The sequence below is a fragment of the Dama dama genome, chromosome 9 (genome assembly GCF_033118175.1).
Source record: "Dama dama isolate Ldn47 chromosome 9, ASM3311817v1, whole genome shotgun sequence".
NCBI classification, from domain to species: domain Eukaryota; kingdom Metazoa; phylum Chordata; class Mammalia; order Artiodactyla; family Cervidae; genus Dama; species Dama dama.
The window spans coordinates 71,183,146-71,206,512 of NC_083689.1; the positions used below are offsets into that span (position 1 = coordinate 71,183,146).

Here is a 23,367-nt window from a genome sequence, read left to right on the forward strand (position 1 = left end):
GAGTTTGTCCATGCCACCAACCCCATCACATGGGCAGCCCAGAGGAAGCTGAGGAGTCAGATACTCTAAATGGAGGCAGGAGAGGACAGCTGAGATGGAGGTAGCAATAGGAAACCTTTAGTCTAGAGCCGGACGGCTGGGACTGTAAGAAACTGAAATAGACCCTGAGAGAGACTAAGAACATACCCTCTGAGGGGCTTCCCTGCAAGACCAGAGGAAGACAGTGCAAGGAGAAATCCCAGGCAGACAGGGCCCACACTCTCGGCAGACACAGCCAGCCAGGTCTATTCCAGGGAAATGGAACAGAAAGAACACATTCCTGGGCCGGTTTCACTTCAGGAGGAAGGCACCAGGAAAGGACTGCTTTCACTACAAGGAGGAGAGCAACAAAAATGACTGAAATGCCCATTTTTCTGGCTTCCTAAAGGCCACCGCGTCCTGGAGGCAGAGGAAAGACATGGATGAGCACTGCACACACTGCTTAAGTCATGCTTATAATGCACTTCCAACACCACTCATCCTCCTCCGCGAGTGTCCAAAAAGCCCAAATTTGGAATAATTTATATTCTTGCTTTCCACCCAAGCTGAGCAGTCATTCCTATCCTTCTGGATATGGGAAGGTCCCTATCTATCCCTTTCTTGGCAGTGATGTGTGTGATTACTCATCTGCTTCCAGGCGACTCCACGGGCTGCCAAGAGGAGACAGGCAGTTCTCTGAGCCATGCAGCCTTATCTGTGAGGTCTGTGTGGCAGAATGTAAGCAGGACTGTTGATGAGGAGACAGCAGAAGCCTTCAGAGGGCCCTGGCCAAGTAAGGAAAGCTCTCCATTGCCCAAAACAGACTGGGATTGGTCAAAGACTGGGCCACACGCAGCCGTGCCTTATGTCTATTTACCTGCTCGATAACATCAATCAAGATACAACTGTGCTTGACGGCCAATCAATGTGGAAATGTTTCTGAGCGAGGCAGCCACCCAAGAGAAATGAGGTTGGGGATATGGAAGAACCAGGCCGATGAAGCCAGGAGACTGCTGACTATGCCCTTATTGGCAGAAGCTCAGATGTAGCTGACCCAGAAGAGACGGAGCAGTCAGGGTGTGAGCGCCAAATCCCAAAACACCCCACCTCGCCACTCTCCTCTCTGCTGCTTTCCTCTAATCTCCTTCACTTCCTGCCATGCGCTGTGCTGGAGCGAGTAAGACAGCTGCCCAAGTCCTCCAGCCCATCCCTTCCTTAGTGTCTTTCTGTCTCTCTCTCTCACACACATACACAGTGAACCCTAAGAGGCCCCAGAAATTTCCCCAGCTTGAGGAAATTCAAGGAAGATGGTAAACAGTCCAGTAATTTCACAGCAAGTCTAGAGATTGTGGAAATGCAGGCTTTGCAAGAATGCTCCCAGCAAATGAACCACAGGTTGACAGCCTGGGTCACTTCATTAACTACTTCCTTCCAAGTCAGTGGCACCTGCGTCCGGCGCTGACACACAAGTGGGCTGTCTCATTTTAGACAAAGGAGAAGTCCACTTACTCATTCTTCTCCAGGTCCAGGATCAGCTCTCGCCCCTCAGCCATCACCCTGAGCTCCGCTTTGAGTGGATGCTAAAAGAAACAACGAAAGAATGTCAGATCCAAAAAGCAGGGGCCGAGGCTCCCAGGGAGAGGCAGAGGGTCCAGCACAGAGCTGACATGGATGGAGCCACAAGAAGTGAATGAGAAAGGGTCAACTGCATTTGCAGCCCAAACATGAAATAACTTCAGTCCCAGAAGGACCCATTTCTCCTCCCCCATCTGCCTTCTCCTTAAAGACAAAGGAAAGAAAATCCAAGCCGAAATGTGGTGTAAGTGCCTGCATGCAGGCCTGGTAAAGGCAAACCCTAAAAACACAATCCTGGACAGCAAATTTGAGTGGAAGTCAGATCTGGGATCAAGTGTAGGCTTCAACGCTACAGCTGTGGAATCAGGCATGTTACTGAACCTCCCTACAGCTCAGCTTCATTTGTAAAATAGAAGTAATAGTCAACTTTGTGGGGATAGTGTAAGGACTAAGTGACAATGTAAACGTAAAGAATTTGTTATAGTGCTTGGCACACCAGAAGCCCCTGTTACACGTTGGCTGCTACTTAAGATACCAGGGAAAGCCTCTTCATCATGGACTCTGATTTTACAGTGGCTCTCAGTTTGGATACCCCTCAATCATCTCAGAGGAGACAACTGGAAGAATCTCCAAGTAAGGTTTTAAAGGTCCAAAATATAACATTTTACACAAAAAATTTACTAAAAGCCAAAGTAGCTAGATACCCAGAATAGACCATTTAAGGTATCATACAAATGATCAATAAGCATTAAAAACATGTTCAGCATCACTGGTAACTGCTCCCCCACCCAAAAGTATTTTTTAAAGATATCTTTTAAAAAATCAAAGCAACAAAGATTAAAAAAAAAACCATAAATCACAATGCAGCAGAGTATACTATAGAATGGGCACTCTCACACCCTACCTATGAGAATTTAAATTGATACCTGCTCACCAGAAAATAATCTGACAGTATGAACCAAGAGTTTAAAAATGTTTAGACCCTCAAACCCTATAGAAGATTCTATCTGAAGGGAACAAATGGAAACACAGGCAATAGTTTATACACAAGGATGCTCATTACTTACAATAATAACTAATGAAACAGAATCCAAATAATCCAAATGTAGGAGAATGGTTAAATAACCAATAATCCATTCATATGACAAAACATTAGACAGCCATTCAGAATGATGGCTTTCAATCATTTTTAAATTATCAAGAAAGTATACATGATAATGATTAAGCACAAAGGTTTAAAACATAACACTGTGTGCTTTATTCATATATATTTTTATAAAGGGAAAAAAGTAGAAATAAATCAAAAGGTTACCATAGTTACTTCTCATTAGTGAGATCATCTGTTGCTATTTAGTCGCTCAGTCGTGTCCTACTCTTCTGCAACCCCATGGACTGTAGCCCACCAGGTTCCTTTGCCCATAGGATTTTCCAGGCAAGAATACCGGAGTGGGTTGACATTTCCTTCTCCAGGGGATCTTCCTGACCAAGGGATTGAACCTGCATCTCCTTCAGGTTGGGTTCTTTACCACTGACCCACCAGGGAAGCTCAGTGTGATCATAATTCAATTTAATTTTATTTTTTGCACTTTCCCATGTTTTTATAATGGCCTTTTATATTTTCAGAAATGGACTTTTAATCCCGTTTTATCTAATTATTGTGGAAAATTTCAAAGACATTAGAAATCCAAGTCATCATAAACTTTCATGCTTTAACAAAAGTTCAATTTAGCACAGCTGAACTTTTCTTGAAGGCAGAAATTATTTAATTAAACCAGGGTATTTACGTATTTAAACATTTTTAAAAGGATTGATTCTTTGGGTGTTTTAGATGCACGTTCTCCAACTTGGGACCAAGGAACTGATCAACTCGTGAAGTCTCTTTCAATTCACATGAAGCTCTTGCTAGAGGAAAGCTTCTATCCCTTTTAAGGTCAGCCTCAAAACTTAGTTTTGGCATGTATGAGCAAGTGCGTCACCTGCTTTGCCACCTCTGGTTGGGGGCCTCCCTCTTCCAAGCACATTTCTCTTATCAGCTTCAAACCCCATTTCCCATTAGGGTCCTGGGCATCCCTGAGGCTTTTGTGCCACTGAGGGCTCTGATGTGGTCCAAACATTGTGATCTCGGGTGCTTGTGCAACCCTGTCCTTTGCTTTGTTTTGCAAATTTATCCTACTCACTTCTCTTAAGGAACATGTCAAAAACACGGGAAGAGGAAGTGACAGGGATGTTTATGCAAAAACTTGCACTGAGAAATTCACTTTTGTATTTTCTGACTCTCAGATTCAGCTCTACCCATACCTATTTCTGGTTTGTTGCTTCACTCTGGGGAGTTGTGGAGCGAGGGCCTTGTCCAATCACATTAAGCATCAGGGACACAGTCCCAAGTGGGCACTTGAGGAAACACACACAGCAATAGAGCTGTATCTATTCCCTTATCCAAGAGAAAGGTGGCCTAGAGTCCACACACCAAGAAGGAAAGTTGACACAAATCAAACCACTGTCACTTCTCCTCCAGAGAGACACAAGCTGCAGCCTGAGCATGAATATTTAAGTGGGTAATCCAAAACTATTGCTCTCTAGTCTGGAAGATGATATCAGACACTGGTATTTAATATATGATGTTCCTTGTTTCCAGCAGTTGTTTCAAGCAAAACAATGAAACAGCACTACAAAGATTCATGTAGCTTCCCTGTTCCGATTTACTCAGGTTTTTCTCTCGCAACTCCACTCTGTGCTAGGAAGGGGCGACATCACCTTTCCTAGGAAGTGAAGGGAGCTGACCCACTGTTTATACTTCCCCGGGGCAGGGTTTTAAATGCCTTTCTCTTCTGAGGTAGATTAAATAGATCTTCAAGCTGTACAGGGTATTGGAAATCTATACTACGTGTCTACATCCTCCCTAAGACATAGTCATGTATATTTAGTATGCAATGTTCAACTAACATTTGCTAAATGAAGTAATTACATGAATGGGAATAAGACGCCTGAGTGAGACCCACCTCTCCTCTCCCTCTCTGACATTCATTCATTTATTCAACAAATATTTACGGTGCCAGGCTAGTCCTACAAAGGACAATGACCTGGCTAGATTCTAGGCAGACAATGGCTGGGAACAAAGACAGGATCTGAGCTCCACTTTGTTTCTCAGGCCCTTCCTGAGGATGCCAGGCATCCCACATCTGGAGAGAACAGAGAGGCATCTATAAAAGTATCAGATCCATTCTTTGGACAATAATGGATAGGCTGGGATATCCAAGATCTTAATTTTTAAAAATAGCCTGCCCTAGGATGTCCATCCATTAATTTGTCTAGACTTTTCCTGGAGCTATTTTCAGTCTCTCCTAATTTTGGATGAAATGAACTCCATGCATTTATTATCTCTAGGATAAAATATTATTTGCTTTCATTTGTCCTAATATTTTTGCTGTAAGTTTCCTCCAAATTAGAGCACTTTTTTGGACATGTCTGCATTCCTCCAGCCATAATTTCATGGATTCTGGGCATTTCTACTCTCCATTTACCTTTCCAGACTCAAGGACTTCGAAGTCTGAAATCTTTCCTGACACCGCTCTCTCCTCTCTCTCCTACTATAATCTTGCTGTTATATGTTGCCCAATAAATCACTGACCGTTTGAACCCAAAGCACTCTTATTAAGCACCCCTCCTCTCTAGCCCTCTTCCTTCTTATCCCCTCTAAGCCCTATTTTTTAAATGAGGAAACAGGGCTCAGAAAGTGAAAGGTCCGATAGCTGGTTATTGGCACACAGTAAGCACATCTTCCTTTGTAGTTCTTTCCTGTCTCACTTGAGCTAAAAGAACCAGAACCAAAGACTATCCTAGATGCACAGGTCCTTCCTACAAGAACAGGATAATGTTTTCTGTCTTATTCCCAATCCGCTTGATGAGGCTTATGCATTCTGCTGGTGTTGTGGCCCAAGAAGCCTATTGGATTTTAAGATTATTGGATTTTAAGACAGACTTAAGGCAGTACTAGGTCCCTGCGTGTGTGCTCAGTTGCTTGGTCGTGTCCGACTCTTTGCAACCCCATGGACTGAAGCCCCTCAGGGTCCTCTGTCCATGGGATTTCCCAGGCAAGAATATTGGAGTGGGTTACCATCTCCTCCTCCAGGGGATCTTCCCGACCCAGGGATCGAGCCCCCGTCTCCTGCATTGGCAAGTGGACTCTTTACCACTGAATCACCTGGGAAGCCCTACCCTGCCTCTTGTTTTAAAAATAGTTTGGATTATCATTTTTCTCTCCAAGTATATCATCTCATCAATAAAGTGAAGCACATATTATGCAGAGCAAAAAAGACTAGTGACAACATTTAATCAATCCCAATTGAGAGTCAGTGATTTTTGTGAAACATACTTGCATTTAGCTTATGTCGGCATTAACATGGATTTTCATTTCCTCAACTACTGGCATCTGGAAGTGTTATAGTAGGTTGTCAAACAGTGAAGGAAAGTCCCATCAAGGATTTCCAAAACTGGAGTACACAGAGGACAGAGTGGGCCAGAAACAGAACTAATGGTGACAACCATTAGCACCTCCAGAAAAGTCAAGTAGGTGGCCCCCAAGCCCCACAGAACAGAGTTGTCAGCTTCTGCCGGTGAAAACCAGATGCTTTGAGTCTTACCTTTTCTCTCATGGGGCTTTCTGCAGTCTTCCACTGAGGTATTATCAGTTCATGCTGCAGCTGGGGGCTGCCTTCCCCTCTTCCTCCTGCCAATACAGCAAACACATCACTGGAATCCCAGACCTCTGTACCCTAGCTAAGCCAGGCATGCAGTGCCAACACGGAAGACTCCACACTGGGGTGTTAGGAGACCTGTCGATTCCAGGCTCTCGGCACTTACTATGGGTCAAGCACTCTGCCAGGTACTGATAATAGGAGTGGTGGATCTGTGGATACTTCACTGGCTTACTTTCTAGAGATGGGAAGAGATGACACAAATATTCTCATATGGTACAACAGGGTCATGAAATAAAGAGACACTGAAGAGGGGGTACCTATTTTAGGATGATCGTTAAGGATAGCATTTAATTGAGACTTGAGGGACCGGAAAGAAGATGCAAAGATCTAGGGGTCTAAGAGGGTCCCAGGGAAAAGGATCAGCAAGAGCAGAAACAGCTTGGCCTGTTTAAGGAATAAGCAGAAGTTAGAAGTAGCTAGAACCGAGCAAATGAGAGGGGAAATTGGCAGATATGGTCAGCAAGACAGATATGGGGTCTGCTATCACAGAGGGCATGGAAAGTATCTGGATTTTATTACAAATCCTGTGACTTGGAAGGCACTGAAGGGTTTAGACACAGAGCAATATGATCTGTATTCGGTTTGCAAAAGATATGACAAGTGGGTGGAGACTGAGAGGATGGAAGTGCTGTAGGGGCAGGGGTGAAAGTAGAAGCTGGAAGGCAAGGATGGAGCCTTACGGGAGCCCTGGTCAGAGGTGCTGGGAACTCGGACTAGAATGACGTCAGTGGAGAGGAATGAAGTGTTTGGGTTCTGGGTATATCTGGAGGGCAAGCCCCTGGGTATTATTCACATTGTGCTTCAGTTTTCTCATCTGTAAAATGATACCCACCTGCCCATCTCACATCATTAATGGGGAGAGTTACTGTGAAAGTGCTTCCCAATCCACAAAGGCATCATTACTTTAACCTGAACTTCCATTTGCATATTATTTCCTACTTTCCAAATAATTCTCACCACCCAGACCTCTGTACTCAACACAACCCTGGGAGATAGGTAACACGATTCCTGTTTTTCAAGAAAGGTGAACTGAAATCTGTTTGGGGACAGACTTGTTCTAGGCAGGGTAGACTTCAAACACTGGTTGCAGACAATCTTAATAAAGTGGTAATTGCTCAAGACCTAAGTAAATTAGTCTCTGGTAAGAATAGGCCACATCCACAGAACTCTTGAGGTCCTAAGTGAAGACTCCAAAAATCTGTTCTTTCTAAACCAACCACATGAATCACATAGAATATAATGAGTTACATAGAAGATGGCCATATTTGTTCTGTTACACTGGCCCAATGATGGGTGATGAACTTTCCTTTCAGATTATTGATATGATGCATTCTCAGTCAAAATATATCCTAAAAAAAAGTCACTAGACTAGCATTAGTGTTATCAATTTAGTAAAAATGAGAAGCAATGCATTTATTTACACATTTTCTGACTATAGGCCAAACACTATGCTAGATGCCTGATACTGGGGAATCAGAAAGACAGTTTCTGCTCTAGCGGCTCTGATAAATCTAGATTCTTTGCAACAAAAAGGAATTATGATATTTAATAGAACATTTAAAGGAATGAAATGATCTTTATGATTGCAAAAATTATGGAAAGCTAGGCTCAGTAATAGAGAAACACAGTACAACTTAAGAAAAACTGTTTAAACCTTGGAAATAAAGCAAAAAAGAACAAGTAGGATGTCTTTTCAATGTCACATTTGGAGCATTGGTTAGCAGGCCTTTTCACAGGTTAGTGAATTATCCAGGGAAATGTACCTTTGTTTGCCTTTAATAACTAGTAATTAAAGGCTATATACTCTGCGAAGTTTTGTGTTAACTATAACTTTCAGTCTGGTAGAGATGCAAATAACTCCAGCATCGTAGACAGATACCTAAGAATTATGGTTGTTTGGCCCCATGGAGCACTGACCACTTTTATATCTGTCCCAGCACAGGATTTCAACAGTCTCCAATGCCCGTATCACTCCTTTTTTCTCTAATGTTTTAAACTAGCTTTATCATTCTATTCACTGCCTCTCTGAAGAATCAGATCAATCCTTGCCAATCTTCCATCCTGTATTTGTATGAGAGTCGTGTTTTTAACTTTCTGAAAATTGTACTTCTGCAATTTCTTGGCGGAATTTACAATCATTGAAACCATGTTGTTGGAGAATGTAACGATGTGGAAATGCTCATAAAGTGAAGTGGAATATGCAAGACACAAAACCGTACATATGGTATGGTTCCAATTTTGTCCAAACGTATTTATAGGCACACACACAAAGACTGGAGAAAAGAGGAGAGACTCGGAAAGCAGCGGAAAAGCCAGAAAAACAGAGGAAAAGGAGAGAGAGGAAGGCAAGCCGGGGAGGGACCCACTGTTTTCTGCCTGCTCTGGATCTCCCGCATCTCCACCACCTCCCGGGGCGCACAACGTGGGAACAAAGCCGGGGCTCCCGGGCGGGGGAGACAGTAGGGGCGCGGCTCCGAGTTGCTGCGGGGGATGCCCAGGTCCCCCAGTCCTCCCAGGTCCCCCAGTCCACCCACCTACAAAGCCCCCCGTCACCCACCCCCGACCCCCTCCGCTCCGCTACTTACTTCGGGTCCATCCAGGCAGGGCGAGCACCAGCAGCCAGAGCTGGGCGACGCCCACGCCCCGGGGCATGGTGGCAGCTGGCCCCTCGCGCGGTCGGCGCTCACCAGCACGCGGCCATGCCAGCCCCCTAACCAGGCCGCCGCGCTTCTGGAATCCGCCGCGCTCGCCCAGCAGCTCCCAGCCCGCTCCCAGCCATTGACCGTTCGCTCCGCCCCTCAGCTCCGCCGGGGCTGGAGGAGGGGCGGGAGGAGGCTGGGTGGGAGCCAGAGCGACCCCGGAGCCTGGCGCGGGGGTGGGGCAGGGGCGGGGGAAACTGCTCAGGTGTCGGCGATCAAGGGAGGGAGACTCTGAGCCCGGGGAAGGGTGGGCGCTGCCTGAGGAGGGCTGGGGGCTCGAGTTTGTAGGAATTAAACTGGACCCTTCTCTGCACAGCCCATTTTCTCTGTCCCACGCCGGGCTAGACGCCTTGGGTGTCACTCAAGAGGCTGTTCACCCAGCACCGGCCTCCACCCTTGGAGGCAGGCTCCGAAAGAGTTAACCTGGCACAGATAACTAAGTGCTATACGGAGTTGTTTTCTTAGCACGACACAAATCGAGGATCCTTTCCTTCTGACTGGGAGGAGCGGGGTGGCGAAGAGAGGATTCCCAGAGGAGATGACATCTGAGCTCCGGAGGAGGCGAAATGGAGCAGAAAACCCTAGACAGACGACTAGGGCGGGAAAACTCGTGGGTCGAATTGGGGGGAACCGGCATTTAGGACAGTTAGCATTTAGGGTTTTGAAGGAAATTGGAGGGAGATGAGACTTGAAAATAATAATAATAATGACTGTCACTTACTGAAGGCTTCTGTCTACAAGAAGAAGAAAATAATAACTAAGACCGATACAGCATTTCCTAAGTGCCACCGTTCTCAGCACTTTACATATGTCAACTTATTTAATTAATCTAGGAGAAGAATTACCTTTTATTGCCCTTTAAAATCTTCCAGGGGCTTTATATACATCATCTCTTTCCATTAGTCCAATAATCCCCTGAAGTAAGTACAAACAGTATTCTGGTTTAGAGATGAGAAACCAAACCTGAGAGGCTAAGTAATTTACTCAAGGTCACACAGCTAAAGTCTGAGGCTGGATTCAAGTCCATATCTGAATAGTTCCAGAGCCTCTTACAGCACATCTTATTTTACAGATGAATAAACTGGGGGTTCCCAAGTGGCTCAGATGGTAAAGAATCTGCCTGCAATGTAGGAGACGGGAATTTGATCCCTGGGTCAGGAAGACCCCCTAGAGAAGGGAATGGCTACCCACTCTAGTAATCTTGCCTGGAGAATTCCATGGACAGAGAAGACTGGTGGGCTACAATCCATGGGGTTGCAAAGAGTTTGACACGATTGTGCAACTAACACACAAACTGATAATCAGGAAAAAAAACTGTCTTGCCTAAGATCCCTGGCAAAGTCTGAGCCTCAGATCTGTTATCTATTCCTTTCACTCCGTCTCCTTCTTCAAATCCAGGGTTGTACAGCTAAACAAGATGCTGTGTTTTGGGGAGGTATTAGTAGGTATGTCTGTTGAAACCAGTGGGCATAAATAAAATATATTGCTGTTGCCACTGATGCATTTAGAGGCTATGTTAATCTGTTCACGCTGCCATAACCAAAAACTAAAGACTGAATGACTTGAACAACAGGAGGTTATTTTTTTTTTATAGTTTTGGAGATTACAGTGTTGGCTTGGTTGCATTTCATATAAGGCCTCTCTTACCGGCTTATAGGTGGCTGCCGCCTTGCTGTGGCTTCACATGACCTCTTCTTTACTTGTTTGGAGAAAGCAAGCTCTGCTGTCTTCTGCTTCTTAAGGACACTGATGCCATCAGACAGAGCCCTACTCTTATGACCTTCTTTAATTTTTACTACCTCTTTATAGACTCAATCTCCAAATACAGTCACACAGTATTTGAGTGGTGAGGGCTTCAACATATGAATTTGGGGACATAGTTTAGTCCATAACATTCTATTCTGTGGCCCCCTAAATTCATGTCCTTCTCACATGTATCAACTGAAAAAAATGCACAATATGAGAGTTGTGAGTTAAGGTTTATTTGGGACAAAATGAGGACTATAGCCTGGGAGACAGCATTTCAGGTAGCTCTGAAGAGCTGCTCCGAAGGGCAGGTCAGAATTATATATGATTTTAGGGAAGGGGGGGTGCATGCAATCAAGCACACATTTTGAGAGATGCTTGCTGCTAGTCACAAGGAGCAAATGTCACCGTTAATGATTTTAGTGCTTTTGTAGATATGAGGAGATGCAAGAATCTGAGCTCATAAAATCTTCTCCTAAAAATATCTAACTATCTCTCTAGAGGCCTGTTCTGCCAGTTTTTCCCAGAGCACAGGTGCCTCATTCTTGATCTCCACCTCCTCCTTTCAGGGATCTTGATCTCCTTGATCGCCTCCTTTCAGGGAGTGTTGAAGGTCAGCTACTGCAGTGGCTACTGACTTGTGTGCATGCACTCACTCGTTTCAGTGGTGTCCGACTCTTTGTGATCCTGTGGACTGTAGCCTGCTAGGCTCCTCTGTCTATGCAATTCTCCAGGCAAGAATACTGGAGTGGGCTCCTGTGCCCTCCTCTAGGGGATCTTCCTGACCCAGGAACTGAACTTGCATTTCCTGCACTGCAGTCAGATTCGTCACCACTGAGCCACAGGGGAAGCCCAACTAGTGATTTATTTCATTCTTATAGAGGGAAATGGCAACTTTTAGTTGACACATGCAAAATACATTTATCCCATCCCAGCAACACCAAAAGATTTGACCCATTCCAGCATCAGTTCCAAGCCCAACATCTCATCTGAATATCATCTAAATCAAGTATGGGGTGACTCAAAGTATGATTCATCCTGAGGAAAAAATTCTTCTCCATCTGTGAAACTGTGAAACCAGACAAGTTATATGCTTCCAAAATACAGGTTAAGAGGACTTTCTCATTCCAAAAGAGAGAAAGAAGAAAGGAGTCTCAAGCAAGTCCAAAACCTAGCAAGGCAGATTCTAGTAGATTTTTTTTTTTTTAATTTAAATTTCTTTATTTTGATTACACTGGGTCTTTGTTGCTGCCTGCGGGCTTCCTCTAGGTGTGGTGAGCAGGGGCTACTCTTTGTTGTGGTGCACAGGCTCTAAACCAACAGGCTTCCGTAGGTGCGGCTCACAGGCTCTAGGAGCATGGACTCAGTAGTTGTGGCTCAGGTGCTTTGCTGTCTCGAGACATGTGAAATCTTCCCGGACCAGGGATGGAACCCATGTGCCCCTGCATTGGCAGGTGGATTCTTATCCACTGCACCACCAGGGAAGTCCCCACTAGATCTTAAAGCTCTAGACTAACCCTCTGGAAGGATGTTCTGCCTTCCCAGCCCACTGAGGCACCAGTGTCACCCCCACAGTCCAAGGCAGTGGCCCTGCCCCCTCTGCTCTGGCGGCAGCCTCACCCTATGCCTTCTCGCTGCCCTTGAGGTACTGAGAAGGGGAGGACTGGCTCCCTGAAACCAAGAGGGTGTCCCATACTCTGAAACCAAGGAAGAAATAGCCTTTGCCCTCTGCGCCTGGATGCTCTATAAATAGTGAGAATGGCAGTCCTGATGCTCTCTCAATCACCTTCAGGTTGTTCTCCCCTTTTCTTAAAGGACAAAACATATTCACAACCAAAGAGCTGTATTGGCCTGTCCTATGGGTCTCAGCAGTTCAAAAGCCCTCACGTTATCTCTGTTCTCCTTGGTCCAAACTGGCACTGTCTCTGCGAGCATAAGCCCATCTCTATTTCTGGTAGCTGCAGAGATAGCTGATAAATGGCTTGAGTCATCTCCGTATAGAGTACTTGTCCAGCCACACCCTTGGTATCCTCACTAGAACATGTGTTCTCCTTTTTTGCAATGTAGATGGGCTGAGAATTTTCCAAATCTTCAAGTTTTGGTTCTTTGTTGCTTAGAATCCCTTCAGTTTATCTCCCTCCTCTTGTATTTTACTGTGGGCAACAAGGAGAAACCAGGTCACACCTTGAATACTTTTGCTCAGGAATCTCCTTAGCCAAATATCCAAGTTCATCACTTGGAATTTCTACTTTTGCTGCTGAAAGCTCAGCTTCTCTGTACATGGGTGCCAAGTCAAATCTCAGAGACAAAGTTTTGGGTGAATGAGAAAAGCAATAGCTTTATTGCTTTGCCAGGCAAAGGGGGGACACAGTCGGTTAATGCCATCAAAACCATGTGTCCCAATTTGGGAAAGATAGTGAGAAGTATTATTATAATAATTGCTCAAAGAGGGCATGATCAGCTTGTGGACATTCTTCTGATGGGTTAGCAATGAGGTTAAGTGGGAGTCAGCATCAACCTTCAGGTCCAACTAGTGTGGGGTCTATATGCTTGTGGGCAGCATACCATTAACTTCTCCCACCTGGAGGGGGTTTCAGTATCTGCAGAATAGCTCAAAGACATTGCTGTGTGTATACCTTGATGGGAAACACGACCTTGCCCCAAGGCTGCTCTTGGCTGTTTGTTTCTCCCTGGTCTGGCATCCCCATGTGTGTATGCTAAGTCACTTCAGTCATGTCTGACTCTTTACAACCTCAGGGACTGTAGCCCACCAGGCTCCTCTGTCCATGGGATTCTTCAGACAAGAATACTGGAGTGGGTTGTCATGCCCTCCTCCAGGGCATCTTCCTGACCCAGGGATGAAACCGGTGTTTCTTATGTCTCCTGCATTGGCAGGCAGGTTCTTTACCACTAGCACCACCTGGGAGGCCCTGGCATCCCCTCCCTTCCCTAACAACTGCTTGAATCTTCCCATTGGAATTCAGGGGAAGTCATGGAGACTGAATGAAGGTTGTTTCCTATAATCAAAGAAATAGGGTCCCAGAAAGGCCTTGTGCACAGAAGCCCCATTGGGCCCTGCATGATATCACTTTCCACAAAACACTAGGACACAATTCAACCAAGTTCTTTGTCAATTTATAATAAGGATCACCTTTATTTAGTTTCTAATAACATGTCCTACCTTTCCATCTGGGACCTCACCAGAATCACCTTTAACATTCATAGCTCTACCAATGATCTCTTCATAATATGTGTCTTCTCGAAAATGATAGTCACTTTCTTTGCACTACTTCTGTTTTCTTTCTGAACACTCACCAGAATTGCCTTTAACATCACATTTCTACCAACAGCCCCTTCAAGGCAATCTAGGTTGTTGTAGCATGGACCTCAAAGCTTATCCAGCTTTTACCTATTACCCAGTTTCAAAGTCATCTCTACATTTTTAGGCATTTGTTTTTGTATGACCCCACTTCTTGGTACCAAAATCTGTATTAGTCTTCAGAGCTTTGCACAATTGAATACCACTGACTGGGGGTGGTTTAAACAACAGAAATTAATTTCCTCAGTTTTGGAGGCTGGAAGTCCAAGATCAAGGTGTTGACAGGGATGTTTTCTGGTGAGACTTCTTTTCCTGTCTTCTAGACAGTTGTCTTATTGCTGTATTTTCACATGGCCTCTTCTCTGTGTGAGTATGCACACACTAGTTCCAGTTCCAGAGAGAAGCTCTGATCTTCCTCTTATGAAGACACTAATCCTATCCAATCAGGTATAGCCTCATTTAACCTTACTATGTCGTTATAGGCCCTGTCTCCAAATAGAGTCACATTGGGGGTTAGGGCTTCATCATATGAATGGGGGTGGGGAGGATACAATTTAGTCCGGAACAGGGGCTCTAGCCCTAGAAACATGAGACTAGAATTCTAGACCCAGCTCGCTCCAACCAACTCTGTGACTCTGGGTAAGTCTTCTAGATACTTCTCCTTTCTAGGCCTGAGTTTCTGACCAATAGCCCAATAGTAATGGTCACCCCAGTCCGTCTCACTCAGGACCTAGAAGTTATTGAGATAATGGTGGTGAAAGTGCTGTACGAGGTAAAAAATGCTAAAGTATCAAGTCTAACTCATTCTATGGACAGTCTACTTGCAAAAGGCATCCAAGCTCCATACCTGAAATGTGCTCTCATTTCCTGACCCTCAGTTGATCAATATTTAATCAGCTGAGGTACCTGAAAATTAGGAAGTAGCTCATGAGAGAAAAAGTTTGGTGGTCTCTGCACTGACCAACAAATGAGAAATTTCCCAATTCTGTCTCTCATCTACTCCCTTCCACACTTATATACAGAAACAAACATATACACATCAACTTTTAACCCCCCCATAAGACTTTCCATTTATTTATAAAGAATGTGTTTGTTATTTATAAAGAGTACTACATCTCTACATAATCTTTAAAATATTCATGCCATTTAACCTAGTAATTACATTTCTGGGAAACTAGCCTAAAAAAATAATCTGTGATTTATGGACTAGAATGTTAATAGTAGTGTTATTTATAATAGTGAAAATATTGGAAACAACCTAAATATCCAACTGTGAAGGGACAGTTAATAAATTATAGAATATTCATATGATGGGTTACTATGTGGCCACTTAAAATAGTGTTTGCAAAGAGTTTATGCTCTGATGTTAAGTGGAAAAAAAAATGTCCAAAATTACAAATGTAAGTATGATCTCAGCTATGTAAATAAAAAACTTTTTAAAAAGACTAGAAGAAAATGTGCCAAAATGGTAGTGGCAGTTACCTCTGGATGGTGACACTATGGAAGGATGAAGGGTTTTTTGTTTGGTTTGGTTTTGTTCATCATTTTTTGTTTGTCTGTTTTGCCTCTTCTATTTTCTACAATACTTAAGTACTTACTGTGTAACTTTAGCAGTAGGGGTGGGTGGATAAATGGTAAACACAGAAAGAAACACAAAAGGAATAATGGTTCATCTTGGTGTCTTATGAAGAGAGTTTTGCATACTTGACCTCTATACACAAGCTTGACTCTCTCCTCTGATGTTAGGGAAACTGAGGCAGAGTGAGACTCACTAGTTCCAGATTTCAGGAGTCCAGGTGAACCAGGTCACTGTTCCTTTGAGCTACAGTGAAAGTACAATATCATAGTTAGAATGTGGCCATGCTTCCATGGCTTAAATCCCTTTTCTTTTCTTTACCAGCTGTGTGACCATAGGCAAATAAACTTTTCTGTGATTTTGTTGCCTCATCTATAAAAGATGCTAACAATGATAGTTCCTAAATGATAGAATTTTTGTGAGGCTGAAATGGGTGCTTAGACTAGTACCTCTCACATAGTAAGCAGTTAACACATGCTAATTTTAATTATTCTCATTCTACTGTTAATAATGTGGGGGTGGGGACTGTATTCATAATGTTTAGCTTGTGCTTTTAGTTGTATAATGTGTGAAGAATTTAATTACATACTGATTCCTTAATTATTATCAAAGATAATTATCATGTTATGCTGTATTAATAATTGTCTTTTTCTTACCCCACATCCACTACATTATGAGTCCCTTGTGAACAGGAGCTGGACTTTTTCCTTCTCTCATCCAGGAAAAAGTTTGGAAGACAGACAATAAATGTTTAAGTAAATTATAAATTAAATGTGTGTGTTAGTTGCTCAGTTGTGTCTGACTCTTTGCAACCCCATGGACTGTAGCCCACCAGGCTCCTCTGTCCATGGAATTCTCCAGGCAAGAATACTGGAGTGGATTGCCATTCCCTTCTCCAATAAATTAAGTAACTAATAATAATTCTTTTACTCTGGTTCAGGACAAACTTCCAAGATGCTCATGGAAGAATTGTCCTCATGGGCCCTTACTGTGAAAATAATGTTGGCCCTATGATAGCTTTCCTTTGTAAACCATTTCCCAGCAACTAGCTCTTTTTTTTTTAAGTTCAGTTTATTCTAGTATAATTTACATACATCAACATTCTCCATTTTTTTGTTTTTCGTACACATGGCTATTAGCTTTGACAAATGCATATAATCTAATAACCACTTCCACAATCAAGATCACACTCCTGTCTCCTGTCAGTTCTAACCTCTGGCAATCACTGATCTGTTTTATCCCCTTATGTGCATACATGCTAAGTTGTTTCAGTCATGTCCAACCCTTTGTGACCCTATGGACAAAGTAGCTAACCAGGCTCCTCTGTCCATGGGATTCTCCAGGCAAGAATACTAGAGTGGGTTGCCATGCCATCCTCCAGGGGATCTTCATGACCCAAGGATCGAACCCCCGTCTCTTATGTCTCCTGCATTGGCAGGCGGGTTCTTTACCACTAGCGCCACCTGGGAAGCCACGTCCCTATAGTGTTGCCTTTTCTAGAATGTTATATAAATGGAACCATACAGAATGTAGCCTTTGGAGTCTGGCTTCTGTCACTGAGCATAATGCATTTGAGATTCAGCCATAATGTTACACATGTTAGTACTTCTTTTTTTTTTTTTTTAAAGCCTCACTGCTTGTGAGATCTTAGTTTCCCAACCAGGTATTGAACCCTGGCCCATGACAGTGAAAGCTCCAAACAAGGTTTTCATCTCTAATTTTGAGTTTTTACCCACAGAAAATGCAAACATCCCCCTAACCTGTAGGAAACCCATAAAGTTCTCAGAATCACTTACTTAACCAACAGCATTTACTATATGCCTGGCCTTTGTGAGAATCTACCAAAACAAATATTTCTAAGATAAGGTCTCCACTATAAAAATTAGGGTAGGGGGAGGTAGGGGAAAGAGAGAAGGAGGTAGGAGCTGCCAGATAAAGGGCTAGTTATACACAGTAACCAATTATCTTGATGTGTGACTTGGGTCTCTTGATTTCCTAATACCAGGTAATGTCTCCAGGATTGTGGATAATAATAATAATAATAATAATAATCACTATCATGTATTAAGTACCGCAAATGGTGCCAAGCACAGTACCTATATTATCTCATGTAGTTCTTGTAACAGTCCCATGAGAGATTTTAGGTTAAACCATATGGTATTATTGATTTTGAAGGTCATAAAGAATCAAACTTTGGAAGTATAACATGGTTCCGCGTAAAGTGTGCTCTGCTGGGCTTAGTTGCTCAATTGTATCCAACTCTTTGTGACCCCATGGACTGTAGCCTGCCAGGCCCCTCTATTCATGGAATTCTCCAGGCAAGAACACTGGAGTGGGTTGCCAAGCCCTCGTCCAGGGGATCTTCCCAACCCAGGGCTCGAACCCAGGTCTCCTGCATTGCAGGATTCTTTGCCAATGGAGCTATCAGGGAAGCCCATATATGCTACTTTGGTATTACGACAAAGGAGCAAGCTGAGTGAAAAGGTGGAGTTGCCTGAGGTGACTATGGGATCTTCCATGCCCAAATGTTCAGGGCATCCTAGCTTCAAATTCCTGGCCAAACTGCCCACCCCCCACTTTTTTTGCTTCACCTCCTTGTCTCTCTGCAAATGGGACTGATTTCAGGCCATTCTCAGGAGCACTTCCATCAAGGTAGTGCCCACACAGCCAGGAAAGAGGCATTGGCAGAAACAAGAACCTAAAAGAAAAGTTTCACTAGAATGTAAAAGAAGTATATTTTTTAATTAACAAATTTTATTATTTTAGAGCAGATTTAGGTTCACCACAAAATTTAACAGAAAGTAGAGAGAATTCCTTACACTTGCCAACTCACGTACAACCTTCCCCTTCTTCATCCCTTGGTGAGCTTTCCTTGCTTTCATGTCTTCTCCATCTAAAAATTAATAAAGCTCCTCCCAATTTCTTTTCTTTTGGATAGTGTTAGACTAATATCTTTTTCTCTATCCTTTTAATTTGTATATATGTATATACATACACACACACACACACACACACACACACACATATATAGTGGGTTTTTGTATACATCTTGTCTTTTGAAACATTCTGATTATCTCTTTCTTAAAATTGGTCATTTATACCATTGACATTCAAAGTGGTTATTGATAAAGTTGGATTATTATCTATCATATTTGCTATTGTTTTCTATTTGATGCCTTTGTTCATTGCTCCTACTTTTATCTTCTACTCTTTTTCTGCCTTTGGTGGTTTTATTTGAACATAATATATGATTCCATACATCCACACTTGTATGGATGTGAGAGCTGGACTATAAAGAAAGCTGAGTGCCGAAGAGTTGATGCTTTGTTTTTTTTTAGAATTGATACTTTTGAACTGTGGTGTTGGAGAAGACCCTTGAGAGTCCCTTGGACTGCAAGGAGATCCAACCAATCCCTCCTAAAGGAAATCAGTCCTGGATATTCATTGGAAGGACTGATGCTGAAGCTGAAGCTGCAATACTTTGGCCACGTGATGCGAAGAACTGACTCATTTGAAAAGACCCTGATGCTGGGAAAGATTGCAGGTGGGAGAAGAAGGCGACGACAGAGGATGAGATGGTTGGATGGCATCACCAGCTCAATGAACATGAGTTTGAGTAAACTCTGGGAGTTGGTGATGAACAGGGAGGCCTGGCATGCTGCAGTCCATGGGGTCGCAAAGAGTCGGACACGAATGAGTGACTGAACTGAACTGATATGATTCCATTTTCTCTCTTAGCGTATCAGTTATCTTTTTTTTTTTTATTTTTTTAGTGGTTGCTCTAGAGTTTGCCATACACATTTACAGCTAATTCAGGTCTACTTTCAAACAACACTATACCACTTCACAGGTAGCGTGAGTACATTATAATAACAAAGTAATACTAACTCTTCCCTTGTATCACTGCTTTCATTCATTTCACTTACATGTAGTGCATATATATATATATATATAATGTATGTGTATAAACACACATAGTCAGTTCAGTCGCTTAGTCATGTCTGACTCTTTGCGACCTCATGGACTGCAGCACACCAGGCCTCCCTGTCCATCACCAACTCCTAGAGTTTACTCAAACTCATGTCCATTGAGTTGGTGATGCCATCCAACCATCTCATTCTCTGTCATCCCCTTCTCCCACCTTCAATCTTTCCCAGCATCAAAGGGTCTTTTCAAATGAGTCAGCTCTTCGCATCACGTGGCCAAAGTATTGGAGTTTCAGCTTCAGCATCAGTCCTTCCAATGAATATTCAGGACTGATTTCCTTTAGGATGGACTGGTTGGATCTCCTTGCAGTCCAAGGGACTCTCAAGAGTCTTCTCCAACACCACAGTTCAAAAGCATCAATTCTCCGGCACTTAGCTTTCTTTATAGTCCAACTCTCACATCCATACATGACCACTGGAAAAACCATAGCCTTGACTAGATGGACCTTTGTTGGCAAAGTAATGTCTCTGCTTTTGAATATGCTATCTAGGTTGGTCATAACTTTTTTTCCAAAGAGTAAGCGTCTTTTAATTTCATGGCTGCAATCACCATCTGCAGTGATTTTGGAGCCCCAAAAAACAAAGTCTGCCACTGTTTCCATTGTCTCCCCATCTATTTCCCAAGAAGTGATGGGACCAGATGCCATGATCTTAGTTTTCTGAATGTTGAGCTTTAAGCCAACTTTTTCACTCTCCTCTTTCACTTTCAACAAGAGGTTTTTTAGTTCCTCTTCACTTTCTGCCATAAGGGTGGTGATATCTGCATATCTGAGATTATTGATATTTCTCCTGGCAATCTTGATTCCAGCTTGTGCTTCTTTCAGCCCAGTGTTTCTCATGATGTACTCTGCACATAAGTTAAATAAGCAAGGTGGCAGTATACAGCCTTGACATACTCCTTTCCCTATTTGGAATGTTAGGTCCATGAATCAAGATAAATTGGAAGTGGTCAAACAGGAGATGGCAAGAATGAACATAGACATTTTAGGAATCAGTGAACTAAAATGGCCTGGAGTGGGTGAATTTAATTCAGATGACCATTATATCTACTACTGTGGGCAGGAATCCCTTAGAAGAAATGGAATGGCCATCATAGTCAACAAAATGTCCAAAATGCAGTACTTGGATGCAATCTCAAAAAGGACAGAATGATCTCTGTTCATTTCCAAGGGAAACCATTCAATATCATGGTTATCCAAGTCTATGCCCCAACCAGTAATGCTGAAGAAGCTGAAGTTGAATGGTTCTATGAAGACCTACAAGACCTTCTAGAACTAACACCCAAAAAAAGATGTCCTTTTCATTCTAGGGGACTGCAATGCAAAAGTAGGAAGTCAAGAAACACCTGGAGTAACAAGCAAATTAGGCCTTGGAATACAGAATGAAGCAAGATAAAGGCTATTAGAGTTTTGCCAAGAGAACATACTGGTCATAGCAAACACCCTCTTCCAACAACACAAGAGAAGACTCTATACATGGACATCACCAGATGGTCAATACTGAAATCAGACTGATTATATTCTTTGCAGCCAAAGATGGAGATGCTCTATACAGTCAGCAAAAACAAGACCAGGAGCTGAGTGTGGCTCAGATCCTGAACTCCTTATTGCCAAATTCAGACTTAAATTGAAGAAAGTAGGGAAAACCACTAGACCATTCAGGTATGACCTAAATCAAATCTCTTATGATTATACAGTGGAAGTGAGAAATAGATTCAAGGGATTAAATCTGATAGACAGAGTGCCTGATGAACTATGGACAGAGGTTGGTGTCATTGTACAGAAGAGAGGGATCCAGACCATCCCCAGGAAAAAGAAAGGCAAAAAGGCAAAACAGTTGTCTCAGAAGGCTTTACAAATAGCTGTGAAAAGAAGAGAATCAAAAAGCAAAGGAAAAAAGCAAAGATACACACACACCCACACCCACACCCACCCACCCACCCACACACACACACACATATGCTGATATTGTTGATGTTTTGTTCTCAGATTATATTGATGCTGAAGCACGTTTGAGAGCCACTGTATTTGGATGTCACTGAACGGAACTGTAATTATCCTTTTGCCTCATTTCCAATTTTTGGATAATTTTTCTCAACAGTTATCAACATTACAAAACCAGAACATTAAGGATAGGCAGAACACTCTTTGACATAAATCATACCAATAATTTTTTTTGGATGTGTCTCCTAAGGCAAAAGAAATAAAAGCAAAAATGAACAAATGGTACCTAGTTAAACTTAAAAACTTTTGCACAGGAAAGGAAACCATCAACAAATGAAAACACAACCTATACAATGAGAGAAAATATTTGCAAATGACATGGCCAATAAGGGGTTTATATCCAAAATACAAGCACTGCTCATACAACTCAACATCAAAAATACAACCTGGGCTTCTCGCTGAACGCCGCCAACATGGTGTCCAGGCGCTTCGTAGAGGTTGGCCGGGTGGCCTACATCTCCTTTCATGCCGGGAAGTTGGTTGCGATTGTAGATGTTATTGATCAGAACAGGGCTTTGGTGGATGGACCTTGCACTCAAGTAAGGAGACAAGCTATGCCTTTCAAATGCATGCAGCTCACTGACTTCATCCTCAAGTTCCCACACAGTGCCTGCCAGAAGTATGTCCGGAAAGCCTGGGAGAAGGCAGATATCAATGCAAAGTGGGCAGCCACAAGGTGGGCCAAGAAGATTGAAGCCAGAGAAAAGAAAGCCAAGATGACAGATTTTGGTCGTTACAAAGTCATGAAGGCAAGGAAAATGAGGAACAGACTAATCAAAATTGAAGTTAAGAAACTTCAAAAGGCAGCTCTCCTGAAAGCCTCTCCCAAGAAAGCCCTTGCTGTTAAGGGGGCAGCTGCAGCAGCTGCTGCCGCTGCCAAGGTTCCAGCGAAAAAGATCACCACTGGGGGTAAGAAGGCTCCAGCCCAGAAGGTTCCTGCCCAGAAAGCTGCAGGCCAGAAGGCCACACCTCCTGCTAAAACTCGGAAGGGTCAGAAAGCTCCATCCCAGAAAGCACCTGCTCCAAAGGCATCTGGCAAGAAAGCATGAGTCCATAAGAGGCTATTCAAATCAGAATAAAGATTCTTTTTGAAAAAAAAAATACAACCTGGGACTTCCATGGTAATCAAGTGGTTAAGAATCCACCTGCCAATGGAGGGGACACAGGTTCAATTCCTGGTCCAGGAAGATTCCACATGTTGTGGAGCAAGTAAGCCCATGTGCCACAAGTACTGAGCCGGCGCTCCAGAGCCAGTGAGCTACAACTATTGAAGCCTGCTTGTCTAGAGCCTGTGCTCTGCAACAAGAGAAGCCACCTCAGTGAGAAGCCTGTGCTCCGCAAGGCAGAGTAGCCCCTGATCTCCACAGTGCTCAGCAAGGAAGACCCAGCACAGCCATAAATAAACAAATAAAAAGAAATCAACAAGCCTTCCCGTCACTAATTTCCAGGAAGCTGAAAGGAGAATGATCTTGCCCAACATCTATACTAAGAATGAGAGAGAAAAAAACATATCCTTTAAGAATTCAAAACAACAAACCAGTCCTTAGATTTACAACCTAAAGTCACCAAATCTGATAGGTATGAAGAAAAAAAAAAAAAGCCAACCACACCTGATTTATAAATGGTCAGAAGACCTGAATGGACATTTTCCCAAAGAAGCATACAGATAGCCAAAAGGTACATGAAAA

At 43.2% G+C, this 23,367-nt stretch overlaps 2 protein-coding genes across 2 annotated transcripts in view; one reads left to right on the top strand and one right to left on the bottom strand.

Moving 5' to 3' along the window:
* ADAM19 (ADAM metallopeptidase domain 19) overlaps positions 1–9,343 on the bottom strand; it is an 86,755-nt gene extending 77,412 nt beyond the window's left edge. Inside the window, exons 1-3 of the mRNA XM_061151837.1 lie at positions 8,936–9,343; positions 6,234–6,319; positions 1,528–1,598 (exon numbers count right to left, since the gene is read on the bottom strand). Of these exons, the coding sequence (XP_061007820.1) occupies positions 1,528–1,598; positions 6,234–6,319; positions 8,936–9,002 (224 nt within the window). The 5' untranslated portion in view covers positions 9,003–9,343. The remainder of the gene's footprint in view (positions 1–1,527; positions 1,599–6,233; positions 6,320–8,935) is intronic.
* A 12,749-nt stretch (positions 9,344–22,092) lies between these two features.
* On the top strand, positions 22,093–22,728 carry LOC133061467 (large ribosomal subunit protein eL14-like). Its single transcript, XM_061149476.1, has one exon. The coding sequence runs from the start codon at positions 22,093–22,095 to the stop codon at positions 22,726–22,728; it is 636 nt and encodes a 211-aa protein (XP_061005459.1).
* Positions 22,729–23,367: the final 639 nt, after the last annotated feature.

Bases quoted from the DNA above. Each gene is read 5' to 3' on its own strand.
- LOC133061467 (XM_061149476.1), top strand. From the start codon at position 22,093: ATGGTGTCCAGGCGCTTCGTAGAGGTTGGCCGGGTGGCCTACATCTCC.